The 21166-nt window shown below is 38.6% G+C and overlaps 1 protein-coding gene across 1 annotated transcript in view; it reads right to left on the reverse strand.

The window, feature by feature from the left end:
• Nucleotides 1–21166, reverse strand: part of NCKAP5 (NCK associated protein 5) — a 928785-nt gene that overhangs the window by 450851 nt on the left and 456768 nt on the right. Inside the window, exon 5 of the mRNA XM_057745121.1 lies at nt 11928–12061. Within this exon, the coding sequence (XP_057601104.1) occupies nt 11928–12061 (134 nt within the window). The remainder of the gene's footprint in view (nt 1–11927; nt 12062–21166) is intronic.

Here is a 21166-nt window from a genome sequence, read left to right on the forward strand (position 1 = left end):
TACTATACTACTCATTTCTTTACTCAAGAGAGACTGTTCAGAAAGTCTAGTTCTGCAGAATCTTGAAGCCATTCAAATCTATTACACAGACCTGTAGGGTATTTCCCGATAACATATCATGCGCTTCGGTGATTGTTTCCGAAATGGCAATAGACTTGTGTTATATGTGTCTTGTATATTGGAAGTATATTAAATATATTACTATTTCACTGGAGACTCTCTTGACAATATGTGAATTTCTGAGGGAACAGAAATCAGTCCTTAAAGTATTTTTGACATCAAAGGTGACCGCTGGGCTTCAAGGAACAGGTTCAAAGCAAGATTGACTTGAGTGATTGAGATGTTCCTGAGATCTACGCTGCAAGGATAGGCCAGGCATCCTTTCACTACCCAAGACGCAAGGAAATGCTGAAGGCCTGATTCAAAGGGCTAATGTGATTAAATAAGCGCTTTATAGGAACGGAGCTCCAGCCACACATGACTGTCAGCTGTTTCTGAAACTCATCGGGAATACTCACACCTTTAGGCCCGTCTTTGTCTTCTTGTTCTCTTAATCTAAAATGCCCTTTCTTCAGTTTTCAATTAAATCCTCCTCACTCCCAATGCTTCAATACTGATCTCAAATGAATCCCTTTCTGGCCAGCAGAGTTTTTCTTAGGTCATTTTTCTCTCCCTTTCTTGCAGCAAAGATTTGATTTCATCTAACCTGAGGTTTTTTTCAAGTGTGATTCTAGCTTTACTATAAGATCCTGAAGGACAGGGGACAAAACTGACAACTTATACTGCTGAAACCCCTTCCCCCAATCTCACTTAACATAGACTCAAATCAACTTTGCCATTTAAAAAAAAAATTGTCACACTGTGATCTCAGTAGTGCCTGCAAAATCTTACTCCTAATGTAACAATACTACCTGAATGGAAAGAAATTTTTTAAATTAAATAAAATCAGACATCTGAAAATTATTTAGGTAAATATGATGCACCAAAATGGCCAAATGTCATCCACAGTGAGAGCTCAATAAATGGTAGCTAAAATAGCAACAGGGCCCATTAGAAATACTACTAATACTTTATTCATTTATTACATTTACTGAGCACCTACTATATATCAATCTAAAACCTTAAGAAATTTATAGTCTACTGTGGGGGAATGAATCATATTGAGGTCTGAAAATGCTAGCAAGAAAAATATATATAATTATGTGATTAAAGTCTGTACAATAATCAGGTGAGGACAGTGGAATGTTATACAAGGCATCAAGGAGAAAGTGGATCTGGAACTGGGCTTTTTAGCTAAATACATATTGTCCAAGTCAACTGCAGAGGGGAAGTTTGGGTCATCTTAGCTAAATTCAGTGACTAGACAGTTCACGTAATAAATGTAATTATAATTTGATGGTAGTCTGGATGTTTGGAAATATTAACTTTATCATCAGCGTAGCTAATTTGATAATGCAATACAAAAATACCAGCCAAGATAATTGGATAATGCAGACCACAAAAGAGGCACTAAAGATACAATGATTGACCTTTCCTTATGAATAAGAAAATAACAGATACCAAGTTTTCCATCTAATTTGATATAATTTCATTTATCCCTCCAGCCCATGTTTCTCTTGGGTACAGTCTCAGTCAGGTGATGCTGATCAAGTTTAAGAAACACCATCTGTGGCAGAAACTATGAATCTATGATCGAGGCTGAGATCTGCATGAACTACAATTGCTTCTGATATCATCCGAAATTTCATTTTCTATCATGGATTATAACAACAAAATGAATGAACGTGGGAAAAGAAAGAGTATTTGACCAGAAGTCAGAAGTCTTAGGATCTAGATTGGTATTTACCTTACCAGGTGACCATGAACAAGTTACTTCAGTTTTTAAGTTTCAATATTGTATTTATTTGAGTGGCCACATGATCCCACAATCCCACTCCTGGGCATGTAACCTGACAAAACTATAATTCAAAAAGATACATGCACCCCAATGTTCATTTCAGCACTATTCACAACAGCCAAGACATGGAAACAACTTAAATGTTCACTGAGAGATGAATGGATAAAGAACATATGGCATATATACACAACAGACTCTACTCAGCCATAAAAACAAACGAAATACTGCCATTTTCAGACACATGGATGAACCCAGAGATGTCACACTAAGTGAATGAAGTAAGTCAGAAAGAAAGACAAATACCATATGACATGATTTATATGTGGAATCTAAATATGACACAAATTAATTTACCTATGAAACAGAAACAGACTCACAGATATACAGAACAGACTTGTGGTTGCCAAGGGGAAGGGGTTGTGGAGGAGGGATGGATTAGGAGTATGGGATTAGCAAGTGCAAAATGGTATATGTAGAATGGATAAACAGCAAGGTCCTACTACTGTAGAGCACAGGGAACTATATTCAATATCCTGTGATACACCATAATGGAAAAGAATATAAGAATGTATATATATGTGTATAACTGAATCACTTTGCTGTACAGCAAAAATTAACACATTGTAAATCAACTATACTTCAATAAAGCAAATTTTTTAAAATACTGTACTTATTTAAATTATGATATTGCAATATGTCCAGCCTACCACTCATAACGTTATAGTGAGAACTGAATGAAATAATGAAGGGAATGGTTTTGGAAAGACTGAAAAATAAAAGGAGTGCAAAATGTCATAATTTTTGTGGCCATGTTGATATCAATATTAATAAAAACACTAACTATAAAACCTAACAGCATGAAATGTTATAGAAACTACGCAAAATGAAACTCATATTGGTGTTATGAGAAAACGCCTCCTGTCACCTGCTGCTACTCCAAACAACAGATAAAAGACTTCGGTCGGGAGAAATGTGAAAAGAATTTTGAAACCCAAGCTCATGAAAACTACAACACATTTCTTTTGTCAGAATCTCATAGCTTTAGCATAGCTAATTCCCTACTTTATTCTCTGGAAACATTCTTAAAAGCTTGAGGCTGTTTGTTACCAACAGATGTAGATATTTATAAACAAGGACCATCCTTGCTGAATTATTTTTCACAAATTACACAAAGGATCCTAAAGAACACTTCCAAGTGTTTACTCAGCACACAGAGATATACTCTGCGGGAATGCCATTCATTAAGTGCACTGCCTATGGACCAAAAAGGTAATCAGAACAACAATCCTTGCTCCGCAGACTGCTGCCGTTGCATCCGTCCCATACGCTACCCAAGACCAACTGGTATAAATGTTATCTGCGGGTCATAAAACACTCTCTGAAAGTAAACTTTACCCTATGCGAAGCAAACTTTCAATGCACCAAATTCCATTTAGTGCCCTGCAGACAGTAATTCTGCAAAGAATATTTTGAAACAGACAACTCATCTTTTATAGGTGAGCACTCCATCATAGAAACCCAGGAACGGGAAATCGGTTCCTCATCCTCCCAGGCCATCACGGTTTATAACTCTAAGAATGATGACTATTATCAAAATTTTAAAGATCCCCAGCAATAGCCATTCTAAAACCTAGCAAATTTCTATCATAAACACACTATCTTTAAAATTCTTCCACGTGTTTAACCTGTCTTTCATAGGACAATGCTGGCTACAGCTTTCTGCTTCAGTACAGGTATTCATTCATTTATTTTTCAACCAAACTCAAACAAAAATTTTCTGAATGAGCACCATGGCAAAGGTCATTGGTAATAGTATAAAAGATATATGGGGATATAAGAAACGTTCTCTGCCCCTTGGATAGGCGACAACAACCTTTAACTCTTCAGCTGGATTATTATTAAGAATAATGTATGGAAACAGCGGCCGATTTGCAGAAAATATGGAGGACAGAGGAACAGGTTGAACCGCCCAAGAAAAGGAATTAACAAATTTAGACTAGGAGAAACTTTATCGGTCAAATGCTCTAGAGTTTTCAATAGATAAATCTGAAGAAAAAGCAAGTGATGTAGGGTAACCTATTGGTTAAATGAAACAAGAGATACATGCAGTTTTATAACAAACAGACAAGACTAAAATGTCTGGGGATGCACATTGAATGAAAAGAGTATTAAACCATTAACAGATGAACGGATAAAGATGTGTTGTGTGAATGGATAAACAAACAATAGAATATTACTCAGCCATTAAAAAAGAACAAACAATGCCATTTGCAGCTACATGGATAAACCTAGAGATTATCATACTAAGTGAAGTAAGTCAGAAAGACAAATACCATATGATATCACTTATATGTGGAATCTAAAATACGACACAAATGAACATATCTATGAAACAGAAATAGACTCACAGACATAGAGAACAGATTTGTGGTTGCCAAGGGAGAGGAGAGGAGGGAAGGACTGGGAGTTTGGGGTTAGCAGATGCAAACTATTATATATAGAATGAATAAACAACAAGGTTCTACTGTATAGCACATGGAACTAGATTCAATATCCTGTGATAAACCATAATGGAAAAGAATATGAAAAAGAATGTGTATATATATATATATATATATAAACTGAATTACTTCGTTGTATAGCAGAAATTAATACAACATTGTAAATCAACTATATTTCAATAAAATTTTTTAAACTATTAAAAACACTGGGAGCTTACTGCTCTGAAGTTAAGATAATAGTTACTTACTGGGGAATATGAAGGTTGAGATTGGGAAGAGGCATGTGGAGGGGATTCTGGGGGCTGGCAGAGCTTTCTTGACTTGATGTTGGTTACAAGAATCCTCACCTTAGAATAATTCATTAAGCCAAATATTTGTTTTGGGTAATTCTCCGTATCTGTGTTTTCTTTTTCAAGAAGCATTCATCAATACGGAACAATGAGAACCCCGATACATTGCTAGTGGGAATGCAAAATGGCATGGCGACTTTGGAAAACAGCTTGGCAGTTTCTTGTAAAGTTAAACACAGGCTTACTATATAACACAGTAATCCTATTCCTAGTTATTTGCCCAAGAGAAATCAAAACATACTAAGACCCAGGCATGAAAGTTGTATGTTTATAGCAAGTTTATAATCACCAAAAACTGGAAGAAATCCATCATCAGGCGAATGGATAAACAAATGGTGGTACTTCTATACGACAGATTACGACTAAGCAATGAAAGGGAATGAAGTCTTGATACGTGCAACAACAAGGCTGCGTCTCAAAAGACTTGCTAAGTGGAAGAAGCCAGGTACACAAAACAATTAAATACTTTATAACGTCAATGATAAGAATTTTTGGAAAAGGCAAAACTACAGGGAGAGAAATCAGATCAGTCAGAGTCTTAGGGTGTGGAGGGAAAACAGAAAACGAAAGGAAATGAGGGGACTTTTCGGGGGCATGAAAATATTCTGTATCTTGAGTGCGGTGGTGGTTGCATGATGGCAGATGCCTGTCAAACTGGTCAAACTACACACTTAAAAGATGGATTTTCTGTAAACCTGACCAAAAAAACATTATTTGGAGCAGGAATGAATTTAGTTTACAATTTTAAAATGAACCCTATTTTCCCATATCCTGCATTTATTTTCTTAAAAGAAAAGTGTGTTGGAAATAGTAAGACATTAAGAGTTATAATCGGTAATTGAAAGAAAATGTTTGGAGGAGAGACTACATCACGGGTATTTTTACTGAGGACTGTGTCTTCAGAGAAATTGTTTAGAAGTGAAAACAATTCTGATTGTCATAAAGTCCTCTCTGTTCAGGCTTTTCCCCAAACTGTTTCAAATAAATCCTAAAGCAGACAACATCAGAGCCGAGAGCAATAATGGTTACGTTCACAGCAGAGGATCTTTGCTTCCTTTCACCGGCCAGGTTTCTCAGTATTCAATCTGACTGTCCTCAACAGAAATATTTCATCTGGGCTTGGCAGTTTTCTCATCTCGACTTTTCCAGAGTCAAGTAACCAAAACAGACATGGTGAAAGCCCAGACCCACAGAGCACCGCATCAGCACGTGGAGAATCCACTCCAAGGACAATCCATTCCAAGTGCTTAACATGAAACCTGGTTGTTAGAACTGCAGGAAGCCCTGGTTATAACAGTGTAATTGTAACTTCACTCAAGAAATGCATTTCAATTCTAATACATGGCCTTTGCAAAAGCCTAAAATGCATTATAAAACTATAATGCAATTCGATTTCCTCATTTTACAAATGAGCGAAATGAGATCCAGAAAGGTCAAATTACTTAACCACAGTTATTAAACTAGAAGTGGGGCCAGAACCGGGTCCTAGAAAACCCATTTAATAGGATAGTGCTCTTTGAAATAAAATTGGAACTAAATTCTATGTTACTATTTTCTTCTCTACAAGGCTTGGATAACTGGCAATATAACTTTCGCGTTCTCTACTCGAAATCATATAGCTCCATTAAGAATTTTAAAAACTTGTGACAAGGTTATCATGTCTTACACAGAAGCAGAAAAACAAGGGAATTAAGAAATGTTTCATATTAAGTTAGTAGCTGTTCAGAGAGTTGAAAAAGGCCTCCTTTCTTTCTATATAATTGTGTCTCTATATAATTGGTTTTCATCCCTCCCTGCTTTGCTCCAGTGAGGACTTAAACACTAGATCACTAAGATACACATTTCTGACATCAAAGCATGATCTGTATTATGTTAATCAAGCATTTTAAAAAGATGTCATGTAAACTCCTTTCTTCCATCTGTTGCCATTTGAAGAGAAGTTATTTGACCAATGTTGCTTTGCCATTTTAAACTTCTGGTAGATTCACCCAGAGGAGCAAATGAGAGGCCTTCATTTTTATGAAAAGTCTCCATTTTTATGACAGCAAGAAATATTGCTGATCATGTTTGAAATAGCAACTCCAAATCAATAGAAAACTGCCCTCTACATTCATCAGGAGGAACAAGGCACTCAAGAGAGCCAGCCTCTGTGATAGGTTAAAGTTGACGAAGATTCTGGGACGGGAACAAGTGTAGAAAAGGAGCAGAAGAGCCCTGTGCTGTTGACTGCCCGAAGGTCAACTGACAGCTCGTCTCATCTTGTTATGTTTCACGCCTTCTAAAGATGTAGAGAAGATGTTCTTTTAATGTACCAGACAGATACGGAGGTAGAAGGGAATACGTGGGCAGAACTCTGAAGGGCATATTACTTCCTTCAACACACACTTCTATGCCGGGTGCCTACAGCTTCCAAATGGGCAGCGGATAATGAACCCTAGGATTCTATAACATCTCTGAGAGCTGATAATGTGAACAGCGACCAGTGGACGAGTTAAGCAGTAAAACCAGCTCCATGTACATCTCCTTGAAGTTCAGCAAGCAGCAGACTGCACTTCAGCATAGCAATCAACTGTAAGAGGAGAAATCCCCTCGCAGTAAGCAAAGAAATAGCTTCAAGACAGCACATAACAGTGCAGGGAGAGAAGGTCAAAACAGGCACAGAGAAATCCTGGAGGTGGAGAGTGCAAGCTTGGACTCCATTTGGGTGATTTTTAGCTATTGCTATCTTAGTCAATTATGAGTGACAGAGCTTAACTGTACACTGCATGGTATAAACACACACACACACACACACACACACACACACACACACACACACCCACCCACCCACTCCTGGAACATTTCAAGGCTGCAGGGAAACAATGATTGATTCCTAATGCTTTGGGTGTGATGTGGTTTGCTAACTGCAGATCGTTTACAAAACATGTCTGCTTGATGGTGAGAGTATCAGGCTGATTCGAATTTAAAGCTTCAAATACCCTGCAGCATAGAGCTGCCACATGATAAACATGTGTGTTATTACTGCTAGTCTCACTACCCAATCATTAATTTCATCTGATTTGACTCATGCCTTTGCATGATAACACACTATTGACAATTAGGAAGTGTGGCTGTCCAGAATTTAGACAAAATTTCCCTTCATTTACAGCTAAACTATAAACGTGCTGTTTGGTTCATATATGTACATACGGCTTCTCCATCTGGAGTCTACATTTTTTGAGGACACATCCTGTGTCCTATCTTATTGTGTGCACAATAAAAGCAGCTGATTGTCTGATATGAACAGCAGCTTTCAGTAATAGCCTACGCATTGATTAGACTGTTTCCAAAGGGACCGACTCAAATACTAGTGCAAATCATGCATGGTTTGCATGATATCAGTACACTATAGAGTTGCTTATTTCCTCACAAGTCTGTGTTTTAGAAATTACTGTTACCCCCCGCCTCCTCCCCACCTCGATACACACATTCCACCTAGTTGGAGACACTGTCCCTGGAATCTAACTGATGCACAAACATTTCATTCACTCAGGTGGAGTAATGAAGCTGGAGGTTCAAGTACTAATTGTCTTTAGGTAGCAGGGAAGGTACTGCCATAGCCTCAGTTCGCACCGTTGACCTTGGCTGTCTTGACAATCACAGTTCAAACAGTGAAAGGGAGGTTGAAGACAGTTACGGAATTTTAGGGGAGAATCACAAAGCTAATCCCACATAAAACATGCCCAGACATGTATACCATACAGACAATGTGTTAAAAAAAATCCTATGACATCTGGAAAGCATCTTTGATTTATATCACTAAATAAGAGAAGGAAGGGACAGCCCTAATGATACCACCACCTGCCTCTAAGTAACACCTTACTGCATTTGGTTTGATTCATGCCTTTATCTATGGGAAAGGTTTAATTTGAAAGTATCCTTTTTCTTCTCTGTATTTACATTAAAGAAGGTAAATGGTCCAAATCAAGTTTGTTATGGCTCCTGAATCACCCTCAGGGAAGGCAATTTCTGATTTATGAGCTTAGAGCTAATTACGTAACCTCTGGTCACATTTTTTTTAATTGCCCAAATTTTGGACCACTGCTGATCATTATACCCTAATCAGAGGTCAAGAGGGAGGAAGGGCTTATGGATGAAGGTTTGGTGGTGACATAAAAGAGAACTACTCATTTAAACACTTTTATAGATTTTTATCACCTAAGTGATCCCATTACTCATTACCACAAGATAATAACAAATGCTCAGGTTTGCCTGGTGCCTTTAAGTCATCAAGCCCATCACCTAACTGAAATTGCATAAAATCAAGCCTGAAAGTAATTCTGAATCCCTCATTCTGACACCTGAACTCTACTTCACACATGCACCTAATTGTCCCAGCTTCTAACTTTATTATTCATTTTCCCCTTCAATGCCTCACATCATCCCTGAATCTGAGACTCAGAATCTCCTTGACCACCGTTTAGATGCTCCCATTGCTATAGTACCATCAAACTTACCATGAAAATACCTCATCCAACTCAGCTCAGGCCTCGGCATCTCATGCCTCTGTGCTCTAGGTTCATAAAATTAGAAAGATACAACACATGTATACTTCCATGCCCCCATGAACTTGAGGACCCTGAGCATAGGAGTTCTTCCTCCTTTACTTGTTCTCACTTAGACATGGACCCAACATTCCTAATTCATGTACTGTGAAATTGCTTAACTTCGTAGACGTAAGGGATACAGCAGAAGCAGTAATACTTTTACGAATTAATTCTAATTTGCAGTATCTTGGACCATTGTCTATTATATCCTTCAATACCATCTCTGGAGGGACCTACGAGATGCATTCTACTATGAGTTTATTGCCAAAGATAAGATTTCTCTTTTTAAGGAGTAGTAGCCTTTATCTATGAGCTAAGAATTACATATCCTCTTGTGTTTCCCTTTTAATCTTGTCTGCCATGAACCTTAGAGCTAAATTAAACACTCACCCTCAGAACACATGCTGGGCTGTGTAAGTACGATTACTTGCCACATTCCTCTTCGTGGTCTTTACCTTCTGTTTTTATTTTAACAGTCTTATTGAAAAACTATCTTTTATTGTAAGTCACTTCACACCCTTTGAAAATATAGGCTATTATATTATTTGCAAAAGTAAACTTATCCCATGAGCAATACTCAAAGTATGCCTCCCTTCCATCTCAGATATCATCATGTACAAAAGAAACTTGTTGACCCAGGAAAAGAAGGAGAAAATTATGACTATAAAATTTTAAATTCAATACAATTTTTGGATTATACAACTTATTCACGTGAGCATTTAGATGCTGACCATGTCCAAGGGTGACGTGCTACAGACATGCTCTGTAATGCTGAGAATCTTACAAAGACTTAGATTATAGTAACAGGATTGTTTAAAGAAGCCTAACTAGAAACATCTTACAAACCAAAGTTTAAAACATGAAAGGCCATCAGCAATGGTTTAGTGGGTCTACTTAAATTATTGTGTAATTATCTTCTCTGTTACATGTGTTTTCTCCCCCATCTTCTGCTGATTTACATTAGTTGCCTGGCTGTAACTGGACTTGAACTTTCAATGTCAATGACGCTTACTAAGAAAACTGATTATATTGGGGGGAAAAAATCTTCACAAAAGCAGTATGTAAAACCAACCACTATCTGTTTTACAAATAATTATCTCCTCTTTAAGCCTAGGATGTAGCCTCTGCTCCTGTGCAACTCAAATATGTAGGGGACTGTCATTTGATTTACAGCAGATGGCCTGGCATCATATGAAAATAATTCACTGTGCCATGTGCTTCACAGCCTGTAAATCAACAGCTTGAATACAGAGGCATCTCAATTAGGCGGTACAAGGGTAGCAAGATCTGCACCCTCCTTTCTTATATCATTAAAATGGCAAGTATTACAAAGCAGTACTTGTTTTAAAGTTGCTTCGGAGGGTGGGGGAGGAGCTATTATTTCCAGTTGGGAGACATAAAGTGAGAGTTGCCATCAAACAGAATGAAAAATTGAGCACAAGGTTGTATAAGTAATAGCCTGTGAGGGGTGGGACACGCATTTGTTAAAGTATTGATTGGTGCATTTCTACAGCACCTGTATTATCATGGGCTCCAAGAGTTGAACAGGGTGTTAAATTACGACTCTGAACACAGAGGAGTCATCCATCCTTCCTACCCTGTTCCTCCAAGATTCCTCTAAACCAAAACCGCAAACATTCGTGGTAGGAGCCACCATGAGATAAATCACCCAAAGGCTCAATTTTGCTCCCTCCCTGCAATGGATCTAGAAAATCAGCTCATGTAAAAGCCTCATAATGAGGAAGCAAAATTATCCACCACCAATCATATCGAAATTCCACTGGTAAATGAAAGATAAGACCAATCCAGTTTGCTGAAGAAAATTTCAGGGCAACTTAAACGTGATTCTGCCTGCGATAACCTCATGAGGGAGAAGAGAATCAACAATTATTTTCCTGGTTTTGCAAATGGTGAAGTAAAACATGGAAATAAAAGCAAACTGTCCCTCATAGGGTGCCCGTATCTGGCCCCAGGACTGTAATTGCACAAGTTTGTGTTTTTTTGAGGAAACTAAAGAGATTTTAAATAATAGGTTGAATCTTTACCTGGCCCCATATTAACTATAATTGAAAGCTGAAAGATTTTTCCTGTACTGGAATTAAAGAAGAGCCACTTTTTCAGAATCCTTTCAAATTCAAGTTTTTTTTTAAAGGAAAGAAACTCATTGATTTTGATTTTCTTTAACAGATTCTAAATATTTACTCTAAATAAGGAGTAAGAGCTTATTGGATGAGTCACACTCTATCTGAAAATAGGATTATGAGGACCAGTAAAATTACATCCTCCTGCCTGGCCTTTCATAGATCACGCCTATGGGCCACATAGCCACATCTTACTGAAAGATGCTTTGGAAAGGCATTGGGGAAGAAAAGAGAACCAGGTTCCATAAAGCCAAGACTGAGTGCCAGTGGGAAGTTCCAGAAAATTGGTCCAAATGCAATCAGATGACTTGGCTAGAAGAGAAGTTCTAAACTGTTGGTCATTAGCTCCTCAAATGCAGTACAAGCTTGCACAGTGGAGATTCAAGCAAATGTGTCACTGGTGCAGGGAGAGATGCACCTCCTGAAGCAGGATGTTCAAGACAGAACACTACCTGGAGAACTGCTGCTGCAGGCCACGCATCTGAATCCTGTTCCGCTCAGACTCCAGTGTCACCTCCTGCAAGCGCTTCTCACTCTGAAGACGTAAGTGTCTCTCCTCTTCCAATTCATGTATCAACTTCTCATGCTAGAAAAAGCACACAGGCTGTTAGGAAGGTGTTTCTTAAATAGTATTAAAAAAAAAATTAGTAGTCGCTGTTGGTTACTAAGTGCTAACTCAGACTTTACATATTAATTAATTTCATCCTCATTACAACCTCATCAAGTAGGTTCTATTATTAATCTCTTGTTATCTAGGAAACCAAGGATCAGAAACATCAAAGTAATCTGTCATAAAAACCCAGAAGGTAATAGGTTTTCAATCCGGGCTGATTTGACTGTAATGTGTGAATGATTTCCACCAAGCCAGGTGGTTTCCTATGCAGAGATGAAGATCTATGACTGAATAATACTAGGAAGTGCAGAACAATTCAAGTAATAATGAGTAAGTCCATTAGTGCCTGTTCAGAAGTATTTCATCTCTTCAATCTCTGGTAAATGCTTTAAAGAGAACACTACTGATTTTTATAGAAAGACCAGGAATTTCAACTTAATTATACCATGGAGCTGATGAGAATAAGGTTGAAGAATTAGTTTGTGTTTGCCCAATTAGGTTTTCACAGATAGAAATTGGTTAAGCCACCCATTTTATCTGTAATCCTAGAAAATGAGCTCTTCACAAATGGATGCCAGAGATTAAAAAACAGACTGGATGACCAGAATAGATGGTTCAGCAAAAACTCACTCAGGAACTGGTGAAAAGCACGCAAGCTCCAATCCTGACATTACAGACTCAGCCATGCTAATGACTATTTTGTTTTGGTTTTGCAGGTGTTACTGCCTTTTCTTTTTTTTTAAAGGATGCCACACTATTATGGTTATGGATGTTCCTAAATTAAGCACTATGTGTACAGGATACATATTCTTTGATGAAAATCAAAGACAGTGCCTGATTATGCGGGGCCTACATTCTTAAAGGGAAGGAAGGGAAGCAGATACTTGAGTCACCAAATAAATCAGACACTCTGACTCTGTACCATGAATTACCCAGATGAAACTTGATCCACTGCGTAACTCATGGAGAAAAAGTTCTCCTGAGGAAGATGAATGAAACAGACCATTTCTGGAAATGCATCAAGGTCCTCTAAAAATACTTCACATCCTGTGCCTCTGCAACTTTGACCATGCTCTCCCTCCTGCTTAAAAAAGCCTTCTCTATTCAAAGGCTAGGGTTCCTTCCAGGCTCAGCTTTATATATTTTGGATATCAACCTTTTGCCAGATATATAACTTGCAAATATTTTCTCCCACTGGGTTGCCTTTTCATTTTGTTGATAGCTTCCTTTGCTGTGCAGAAGCTCTTTAGTTTGACGTAGTCCCACCTGTGTATTTTTGCTTTTAGTAACAGATTCAAAAGATCACCACCAAGACTAATGTCAAGGAGCTTACCACCTATATTTACTTCTAGGAATTCTATGGTTTCAGGTCTTGCATTCCATTAAGTCTTAAATCCATTTTGAGTTAATTTTTGCATATGGCGTAAGACAGCGGTCTAGTTTCATTCTTTTGCTTGTGGACGTCTATTTTCCCCCGTACGGTTTATTGAGGAGACTGTTTTTTCCCATTTTACAATCTTAGCTCCTTTGTCATAAATTAATTGACTATATATGTGTGTCTATATTTCCAGGCTCCCTGTTCAGCTCCACTGATCTGTGTGTCTGTTTTTTAATGTTAATACCATACTGTTTTGATTACTCTATCTTTGCAATATAATTTAAGCATGATGCCTCTAGCTTTATTCTTCTTTCTCAAGACTGCTTTGGCAATTTGGGGTCTTTGTGCTTCCATACAAATTTTAGGATTGCTTGCTCTATTTCTGTGAAAAATGCCATTGGAATTTTGATATGGATTGCACTAAATATGCAGATTGCTTTTGGTACTATGGACATTTTAATATTAATTCTTCCAATCCATGAGAACTGGAATATTTTTCCATTTACTTGTATCTTCAATTTCATTCATTAATATCCTATAACTATAGGTCAACATATAGGTCTTTGAACTCCTTGATTAAATTTATTCTTAGGTATTTTATTCTCTTGGAAGCAATTGTAAATGGGATTATTTTCTTAATTTCTTTTTCTGACAGTTTATTGTTAGTGTAGAGAAATGCACCAGAATTCTGTATGTTGATGTTTTATCCTGAAACTTTACTGAATTTATTCATTTTTACAGTTTTTCGGGTAGAGTCTTTAGGATTTTCTACATATAAAACTATGTCTTCCTCAAACAGTGACAGTTTTATTTCTTCCTTTATAAATTGGATGCCTTTTATTTCTTTTTCTTGATTAATTGTTCTGGCTAAAACTTTTAATGTTATGTTAAATAGAAGTGGCAAGAGTGGACGTCTTTGTGTTGTTCCTGATCTTCAGGAAAAGTTTTCAGCTCTTCACTGTTGAATATAGTATTATCTGTGGGCCTGTCATAGATGGCCCTTCTTATGCTGAAGTATGTTCCATCTACACCTACACTGTTGAGAGTATTTATTATAAATCCACGTTGAATTTTGTCAAATCCTTTTTCTACATCTATTGAGATGATCATATGATTTTTATTCTTCAGTTTGTTAACATGGTGTACCACATTGCTTCATTTGTAGATGTTGAACTAAACTTGCATCCCTGGAATAAGTCTCACTCCATCATAGCATATGATCCCTTCAGTGTATTGTTGAATTAAGTTTACTAATATTTTGTTGAGGATTTTTGCATCTATGTTCATCAGAGCTATGGCCTTCTAACTTTCTTTTCTTGTGGTGTCCTTGTCTGCTTTTGGTATCAGGGTAATACTGGCCTCTTAAAATGAGTTTGGAAGTGTTCCCTCTTTTTTTTTTTTTAGAAGGACTGGTATTAATTATTCTTTGAATGCTTGATAGAATTTACTAGCAAAGCTGTCTGGTCCTGAATTTTGCTTTGTTGGGAGGTTGTTGATTATTCATTCAATTTCTTCCTAGTAAGCAGTCTACTCAGATTTTCTGTTTCTTCACATTCAGTCTTGGAAGGCCGTATGTCTCTACAATTTACCAGTTTCTTCTAGGATGTCCAATTTGTTGGCATATAATTGTTCATAGTCATCTCTTAGGATCCTTTGTATCTCTGCTGTATGAGTTGTAATGTCTCTTCTTTCATTTCCGATTTTACTTATTTGAGCCCCCCTCTCTCCTTTTTTTTTTTTTTTTTTTTTTTGTGGTAAGTCTAGCTAAAGGTTTGTCGATTTTGTTTATCTTCTCAAAGAACCAGCTCTTATTTTCATTGATATTTTCTATTGTCCTTTTAGTCTCCATTTTATTTATTTCTACTCTAATCTTTGTTACATCTTTCCTGCTACTAACTTTAAGCTTAGTTGGTTCTTCTTTTTCTAGTTCCTTAAGGTGTAAAGTTAGATTGTTTGAGATTTTTCTTTTTTCTTGAAGTAGACATGTTTCACATTTGTGTTACAGGAGTTATGTTAGTCTATTATCTTGTTTTTGTTTTTGTTTTTTTCTGCTCTGCTTGGATGAATTCCTTTGTCCTGTCTTTGAGATCACTGATCCTTTCCCCTACTTTATAACAGTTTGCTGATGAACCCCTTTGGTGTACTTTTCATTTTAGTTATTGTAATCCTCGCCTCTGTTTGGTATTTCCTCATATTTTTCTCTCTCTATGGATGTTCTTACTGTGTTCTTCTATTCTTCTCCCAAGTTTGGTGAGCATTTTATGACCATTACATTGACGCCTTTATCAGGTAAATTACTAACCTCCACTTCATTAAGATTTTTTCTTAGGTCTTCTCTTATTCTTTCATTTGGAACATATTGTTCTGTTTCCTCATTTTGCTTGACTCTCTGTGTTTGTTCCTATGTACCAGGTGAAACAACTACCTATCCCTGTCTTGAAGGAGTGGCCTCGTGTGAAAAATAAACCTTATCATTCAACCTTGCCCTAGATCTTGGCTTTCTCTTGCATCTTTGTGATTGGCCAAGCTGTCTGCTTTATTTTTTAATAGCTCCCAGTTGTTGATGGTGTGCCAAGACCTGTCAGTGTTACAAAGGGAAGGATCTCAGTCAGCAACTAGTTTTTGGGTGTTTGGAAGCCAGACCCTCAGGCAGTAGCTTTTGAAGTATGCAAATACATATAATCTTTTGGGAATGCAATCGTAAACCCTGCTGTTTCCCCAGCAGGCAACCTGGAGGTGTCCTCTAGGCAACGCTCAGGGCTCCAGACAAATGTATTAGCTCCTTTCTGTAAGCTACCAGTCTCTGTTCCCTGAGACTACTGCCATAGCCTCTAGATGTATGGCAAACCTGAAGCTGCCCCTCAGGTTGAAGCTACAGGACAAGTAAATAGGCCTCCTTCATAGAAAGATTAAAGGTATCTTTCACTCCACTGTTTGTGCAGTGTTCTGGGAGTGGTAGCCTACCAATAACTGTCTCTCCAATTGTCACAGACCTGTGGGACTTAGCAATGCAGGCCCCCCGGCTACCAGAGCCAGGTAATCGAGAAGCATCCCCTGTGCCCACAAAAAATTGGGTACATGTAAGAGCTCTCCTCCAAGAGATGCTGGTACTCTGGAGCACAGTAGAGAGTGTGAAGAAAGCACCTGCCTTCCAAGGTCTTTGGGAAGGTTTACAGTGCATTGTTTGATGTATATTTAATTAGAAGCCTGCCCCTCACACTGCAGCTATGCTGATACGCTTGTACGCCTCTTTCACAGACAGATTGAGCTCCCGGGTCTGTTGCCTCTTGCTGTGCCCTCAAGATGGCAGCTGTTTAAGAACACTTTCTCCATTGGATATAGTCCTGTGGGACCCACGAGTGTAAGACCTGCTGACTTCCAGATCCAGGTGATGTAGGCATGTCCCCTGTGGCTGCTGTAAAAATCAGGGCATCAACAAAAGGGTATAAGCTCCTTTCTGGGAGAGGCCGGAAAGCTGGAGTGAGGGAGAAGGAGAGTATGTAGAATGTGTCCATCAGCCTCCATCCCCTGAGAGCATTTCCGTGTGCCTCCCCTCCGGCCAAAGCTTCTGGAGGCACAAATGGGCCTCCTTCTCAGAAAGACTGGGGGTGTTTCAGTCTGCTATCTGTGCAGTGTGCTTAGGGGTGGTAGTCGGGCAAGAACTGTCTCTCTGATTGTTACAGACCCACGAACCCAGGAAAGCGAGCCCCCTAGCCCCTGCATGAAAGCTCCCCTCTGGAGATGCTGGCACTGGGGAGCTGGCAAGCAGAGGGAAACAACAATGATGGCACCCTCCAAGAAGAAAAGCAAAGAAAAAGAAGAAGGAGGGGAAGGAGGAGAAGAAGGAGGGGGGAGGAGGAGAGGGAAGAGAGGGAGGAGGGGGGAGGAGAGGGTGGGGGAGGAGGGGGAGGAGAGGGTGGGGGGAGGAGGGGGAGGAGGAGGAGTGGGAGGAGCAACAGGAGGAGCAGCAGCAGAAGCAGCAGCAGCAGAAGCAGCAGCAGCAGAAGCAGCAGCAGCAGAAGCAGCAGAAGCAGAAGAAGAAGGTGCCTGCAGGCAGAGAAAGAGCACAAGGATGGCGCTGGCCCAGTGCCTCCATCCCCGGTCATCATCTAAACAGGCCCCTACTCCTCTGGCAGACACTTAAAGATCAGCAAACACATATCCTTCACATATAGCCTGGGTGCTTTTCTAACTGCTGCCTCTGTGCTGGGCCCTGGGGTACGTGAGTCTGTCCATGGGTCCTTTAAGAGCAATGTCTCAGTTCACTACAGCCCTTTGGATCTCATGATCCTGAGCCCCAGTGGTTTTTCAAAGCTAGATGTTTTGGGGGCTCATCTCTTACGTGCAGGTGTTAAGAGGAGGGGTACCTTTCACTCCTCAGGGAGAAGCTCGGGCTGAGTTCCCTCCCAGTTGTGGGTCACCATGCCAGGGGGTGGGGCTTATGGCAGGACCTCACCTCAGCTGCTCCTACCCACCTCGATGTGGCCCTTTTCTCATTTGATATGATGGATAAGTTCAACTAGTTTGGGGGTCTTTTTCAGAAGGAATTGTTGCATATGTAGCCTAGATTCGGTGTGGGAGGAGGTGAGTTCAGGATCTTCCTACAGCGCCATCTTGGACCACCTCCTGACACGTACTTTAAAAGTGCAGATTTGTCCCAGTGCATTGGAGGCACAGGACAGTTAGAGCGTGATGTGAATCTCACATTTGCTTAAGCCCAATTTCACTCATGAGAAACATAAGCAAACACAGAACACTGTACCCCTCTGAACCCAGTGTAGAAATACACAAATCACACATATCTCAAATCAATGAGTTGGTGACCTCAGTACACCACATGTGTTATGAGCCGCCACGTCCACATCTGATGGTACCACTGGCCCTCTGACTTCACCCAGCCTTCTTTCCACTGCTTCATAATAACTCACAAGCTGCAGCCCTTCCCATGACCGCTCCCACAAGCAAACTGCACGTCTTTTTCAAGGTAAAGTGCCATATTTATTATGTTACTTCTACATTCCTTAATACTTAACACTATAAAACTTGGCTGCCATTTTTATTAGAGGCCTACTTTTTTAATGTGTCACTGACAAAGTTTCTGAGTATTGTGTCCCTAGTTTCATTTTTCCCACAAGCCCTGTGCAGTGATTTTTATGAACACATATGTCATATTACAGCAGAGCTATATACATGATGGTGGAGAAAAAGAAAACTGAATCAAGAGTAGGGTTCCAAAGCCCCTTCCTTCTTTGGGCACAAGCAAAGAGTTGGGCCTTCAACAAAGAATCAACCATTAAAACAAAAGGAAAGGTATTTTAATTCCAAGTCTCTGTTCTACTGAGTGATCCAGTCTATATCTCATAGCCTTCACACAGCCTTAAACTTCCTCAGTTACTATCCACTGATTAAACTCCAGCAAAGGAGATGCCACAATTTCCCTAGGTAATCCATCTTTATTTTTTTAAACTCCTCTCCTGCTAATTTTTCTAATATTTGCTTACATTGTTTCAAGTATCAAAAAGTCATTTCTATCTGTATGTTCCCAGGAAATGGAGAAAAATTTATAGGTTCTATCATTATTCCCTGATTTAATAGAGAATTCTTCTTAGAAAATGAGCTATGTAGACACCCACATGGATTCCTTCATTCACTCAGACCACAAATGTTTACTGAGCAGCTACTGTGTGTTGGACAGTGGACCAGAGCAGGAAACCAGCAACCCATCCAAAGGATATGAACCCTGACTGCAGGAAACTTACACACTGGTGGACATGGCAGGTGCTAAACGAACTATCACACAGATACATGTATCAACGTAAACTGATGGATAATTCAGGGTTTGCTGTAAATTGACAGCCAGAGGAACTGATTTTGTTCAGTGGGTTAAGGGAAGGCTTCCCTCAGGAATTAATATATAAACTGAAACCTCTGTGATGACTAGGAGTTATCTGGTAAAGAGAAGGCATCAGTACTGTTGGCAGAATGAGTAGCAAATGGGAAGTCTTTAGCAAATGAAAAGAACAAAGAGAAGCCCAGTGTGCCTGAAGCCTGGTGAGCAAGGGGACCGGAGTGGCATATGATATATAGCTAGAAGGAGCCAGGGAATCAAGAAGGTCATATTAGGGATGTGAGATTATATCCTGAGTAGAATAGTAACTCTTTACCAAGGTTTAATCAAGTAAGTGATAAGATCTAATAAAGATTTTGCAAAGATCATCTGACTACTGTATGGAGAAAGAACTGAATTAAGAGGCTGAATAACAACAGAATGGGAAGATATTTAAATAGAGAATGGTGAATGCTACCAGCTACTAGTTTAGATTGTACCATGTTCTAGTCAAGCTGGTTTGGACAAGCCACTTAACTTAAAACATAACTGCTTTAAGCTAGTTTCTTCTGCATATTGGGGAGAGTAAAATCACCCAAGCCAATTTCATAGCATCACTGTGAAGAATAAGGAAAATAATGTATAGAAAAGCACTGCAAAATCTGGAAAGTCCCATATAAAAATAAGATATGGCTAACTGGAATTATACAGCTTATATCATCTAATAAGTTACTTTTGATAAATTCTATAAGCATTTTAATGATCTTTAATGATCACTACATACTAAATAAATATCACAGTTACATATTTCTTTTAAAAATCTCAAAAATGTGCTTTTTAAGCAGATCAAACTTTAATACTTAGGGGAAGTACCTTTTAAATTACATTTTAATGTAGGAACTGAGAGACCAACTGAATCACAGATGTCATCTAGAATGCATATAACCCTGTGTTTGGACTTCCTGAAAGACACTATTTTTCATTTCCATTACCTAGGATGATCTTAAACAGATGGTTTGATCTGTGATGTGCCAAAATGTCAGGAGTTAACAGTAAGATATTAATACTTGATTGCAAATATAGAAAGCCAAGAAATACCTCTATCCTAGGTCTAATTATATTTGATGATTCTAGTTACATTCGTGGGTGATACTACTGGCAAAGTTAGTTACAGAAGAGTCAAATAATTTTAAAAAAGGAAGAAGTTTACTTGCTGTGAAAGTTCTAATGCCACTGTGCACAGTCATGTGTTAGGTGAAACATACACTATAGCAAGAGAGGTACCTCCCACATGTGCTCAAGCACTCAGTGTAACTCCTGCTTAGTGAATGACATTAAGACATCATCTCATTTAGAAGTGTTCTGCACTGGCATGATGCTTAAAGGTACACGATACTATACATTGTGTTGGCCAAAAAGTTCATTTGGGTTTTCCCATAACATCTTATGGACAAACCTGAATGAACTTGTTGGCCAAACCAATAGAAAGGTATTCACTATATGTTTCCACTTCAAAAGATTTCCTGAAATGTGTCCAAGTTATAATATTCTTGTTGAATAATATTTTATAATCAAAGAATCATAGGAAAAATATTAACACTTATGATAAAAGAATCTAAAAGATAGTGAGAAATAAACAAAGGGCATTAGAGAGAAGGCCTCTGGAATTAAATAATATTCCTGGGTATTGATGAAAAAAATACATGAACTCATTCAAGAAATGTAGAATCTGGCAGACAAGCTACATACTATGCCATGGGGATTTTAAGTAAAGAGACTATTAGAAAACTACACTTGATTCAGTGACAAACACATAAAGCACGGCAGTAAGACCCAATAATTAAAACTTCAAGATCTGCTTAGATTTGCTTAT

This window comes from Hippopotamus amphibius, chromosome 8, assembly GCF_030028045.1.
Source record: "Hippopotamus amphibius kiboko isolate mHipAmp2 chromosome 8, mHipAmp2.hap2, whole genome shotgun sequence".
NCBI classification, from domain to species: Eukaryota; Metazoa; Chordata; class Mammalia; order Artiodactyla; family Hippopotamidae; genus Hippopotamus; species Hippopotamus amphibius.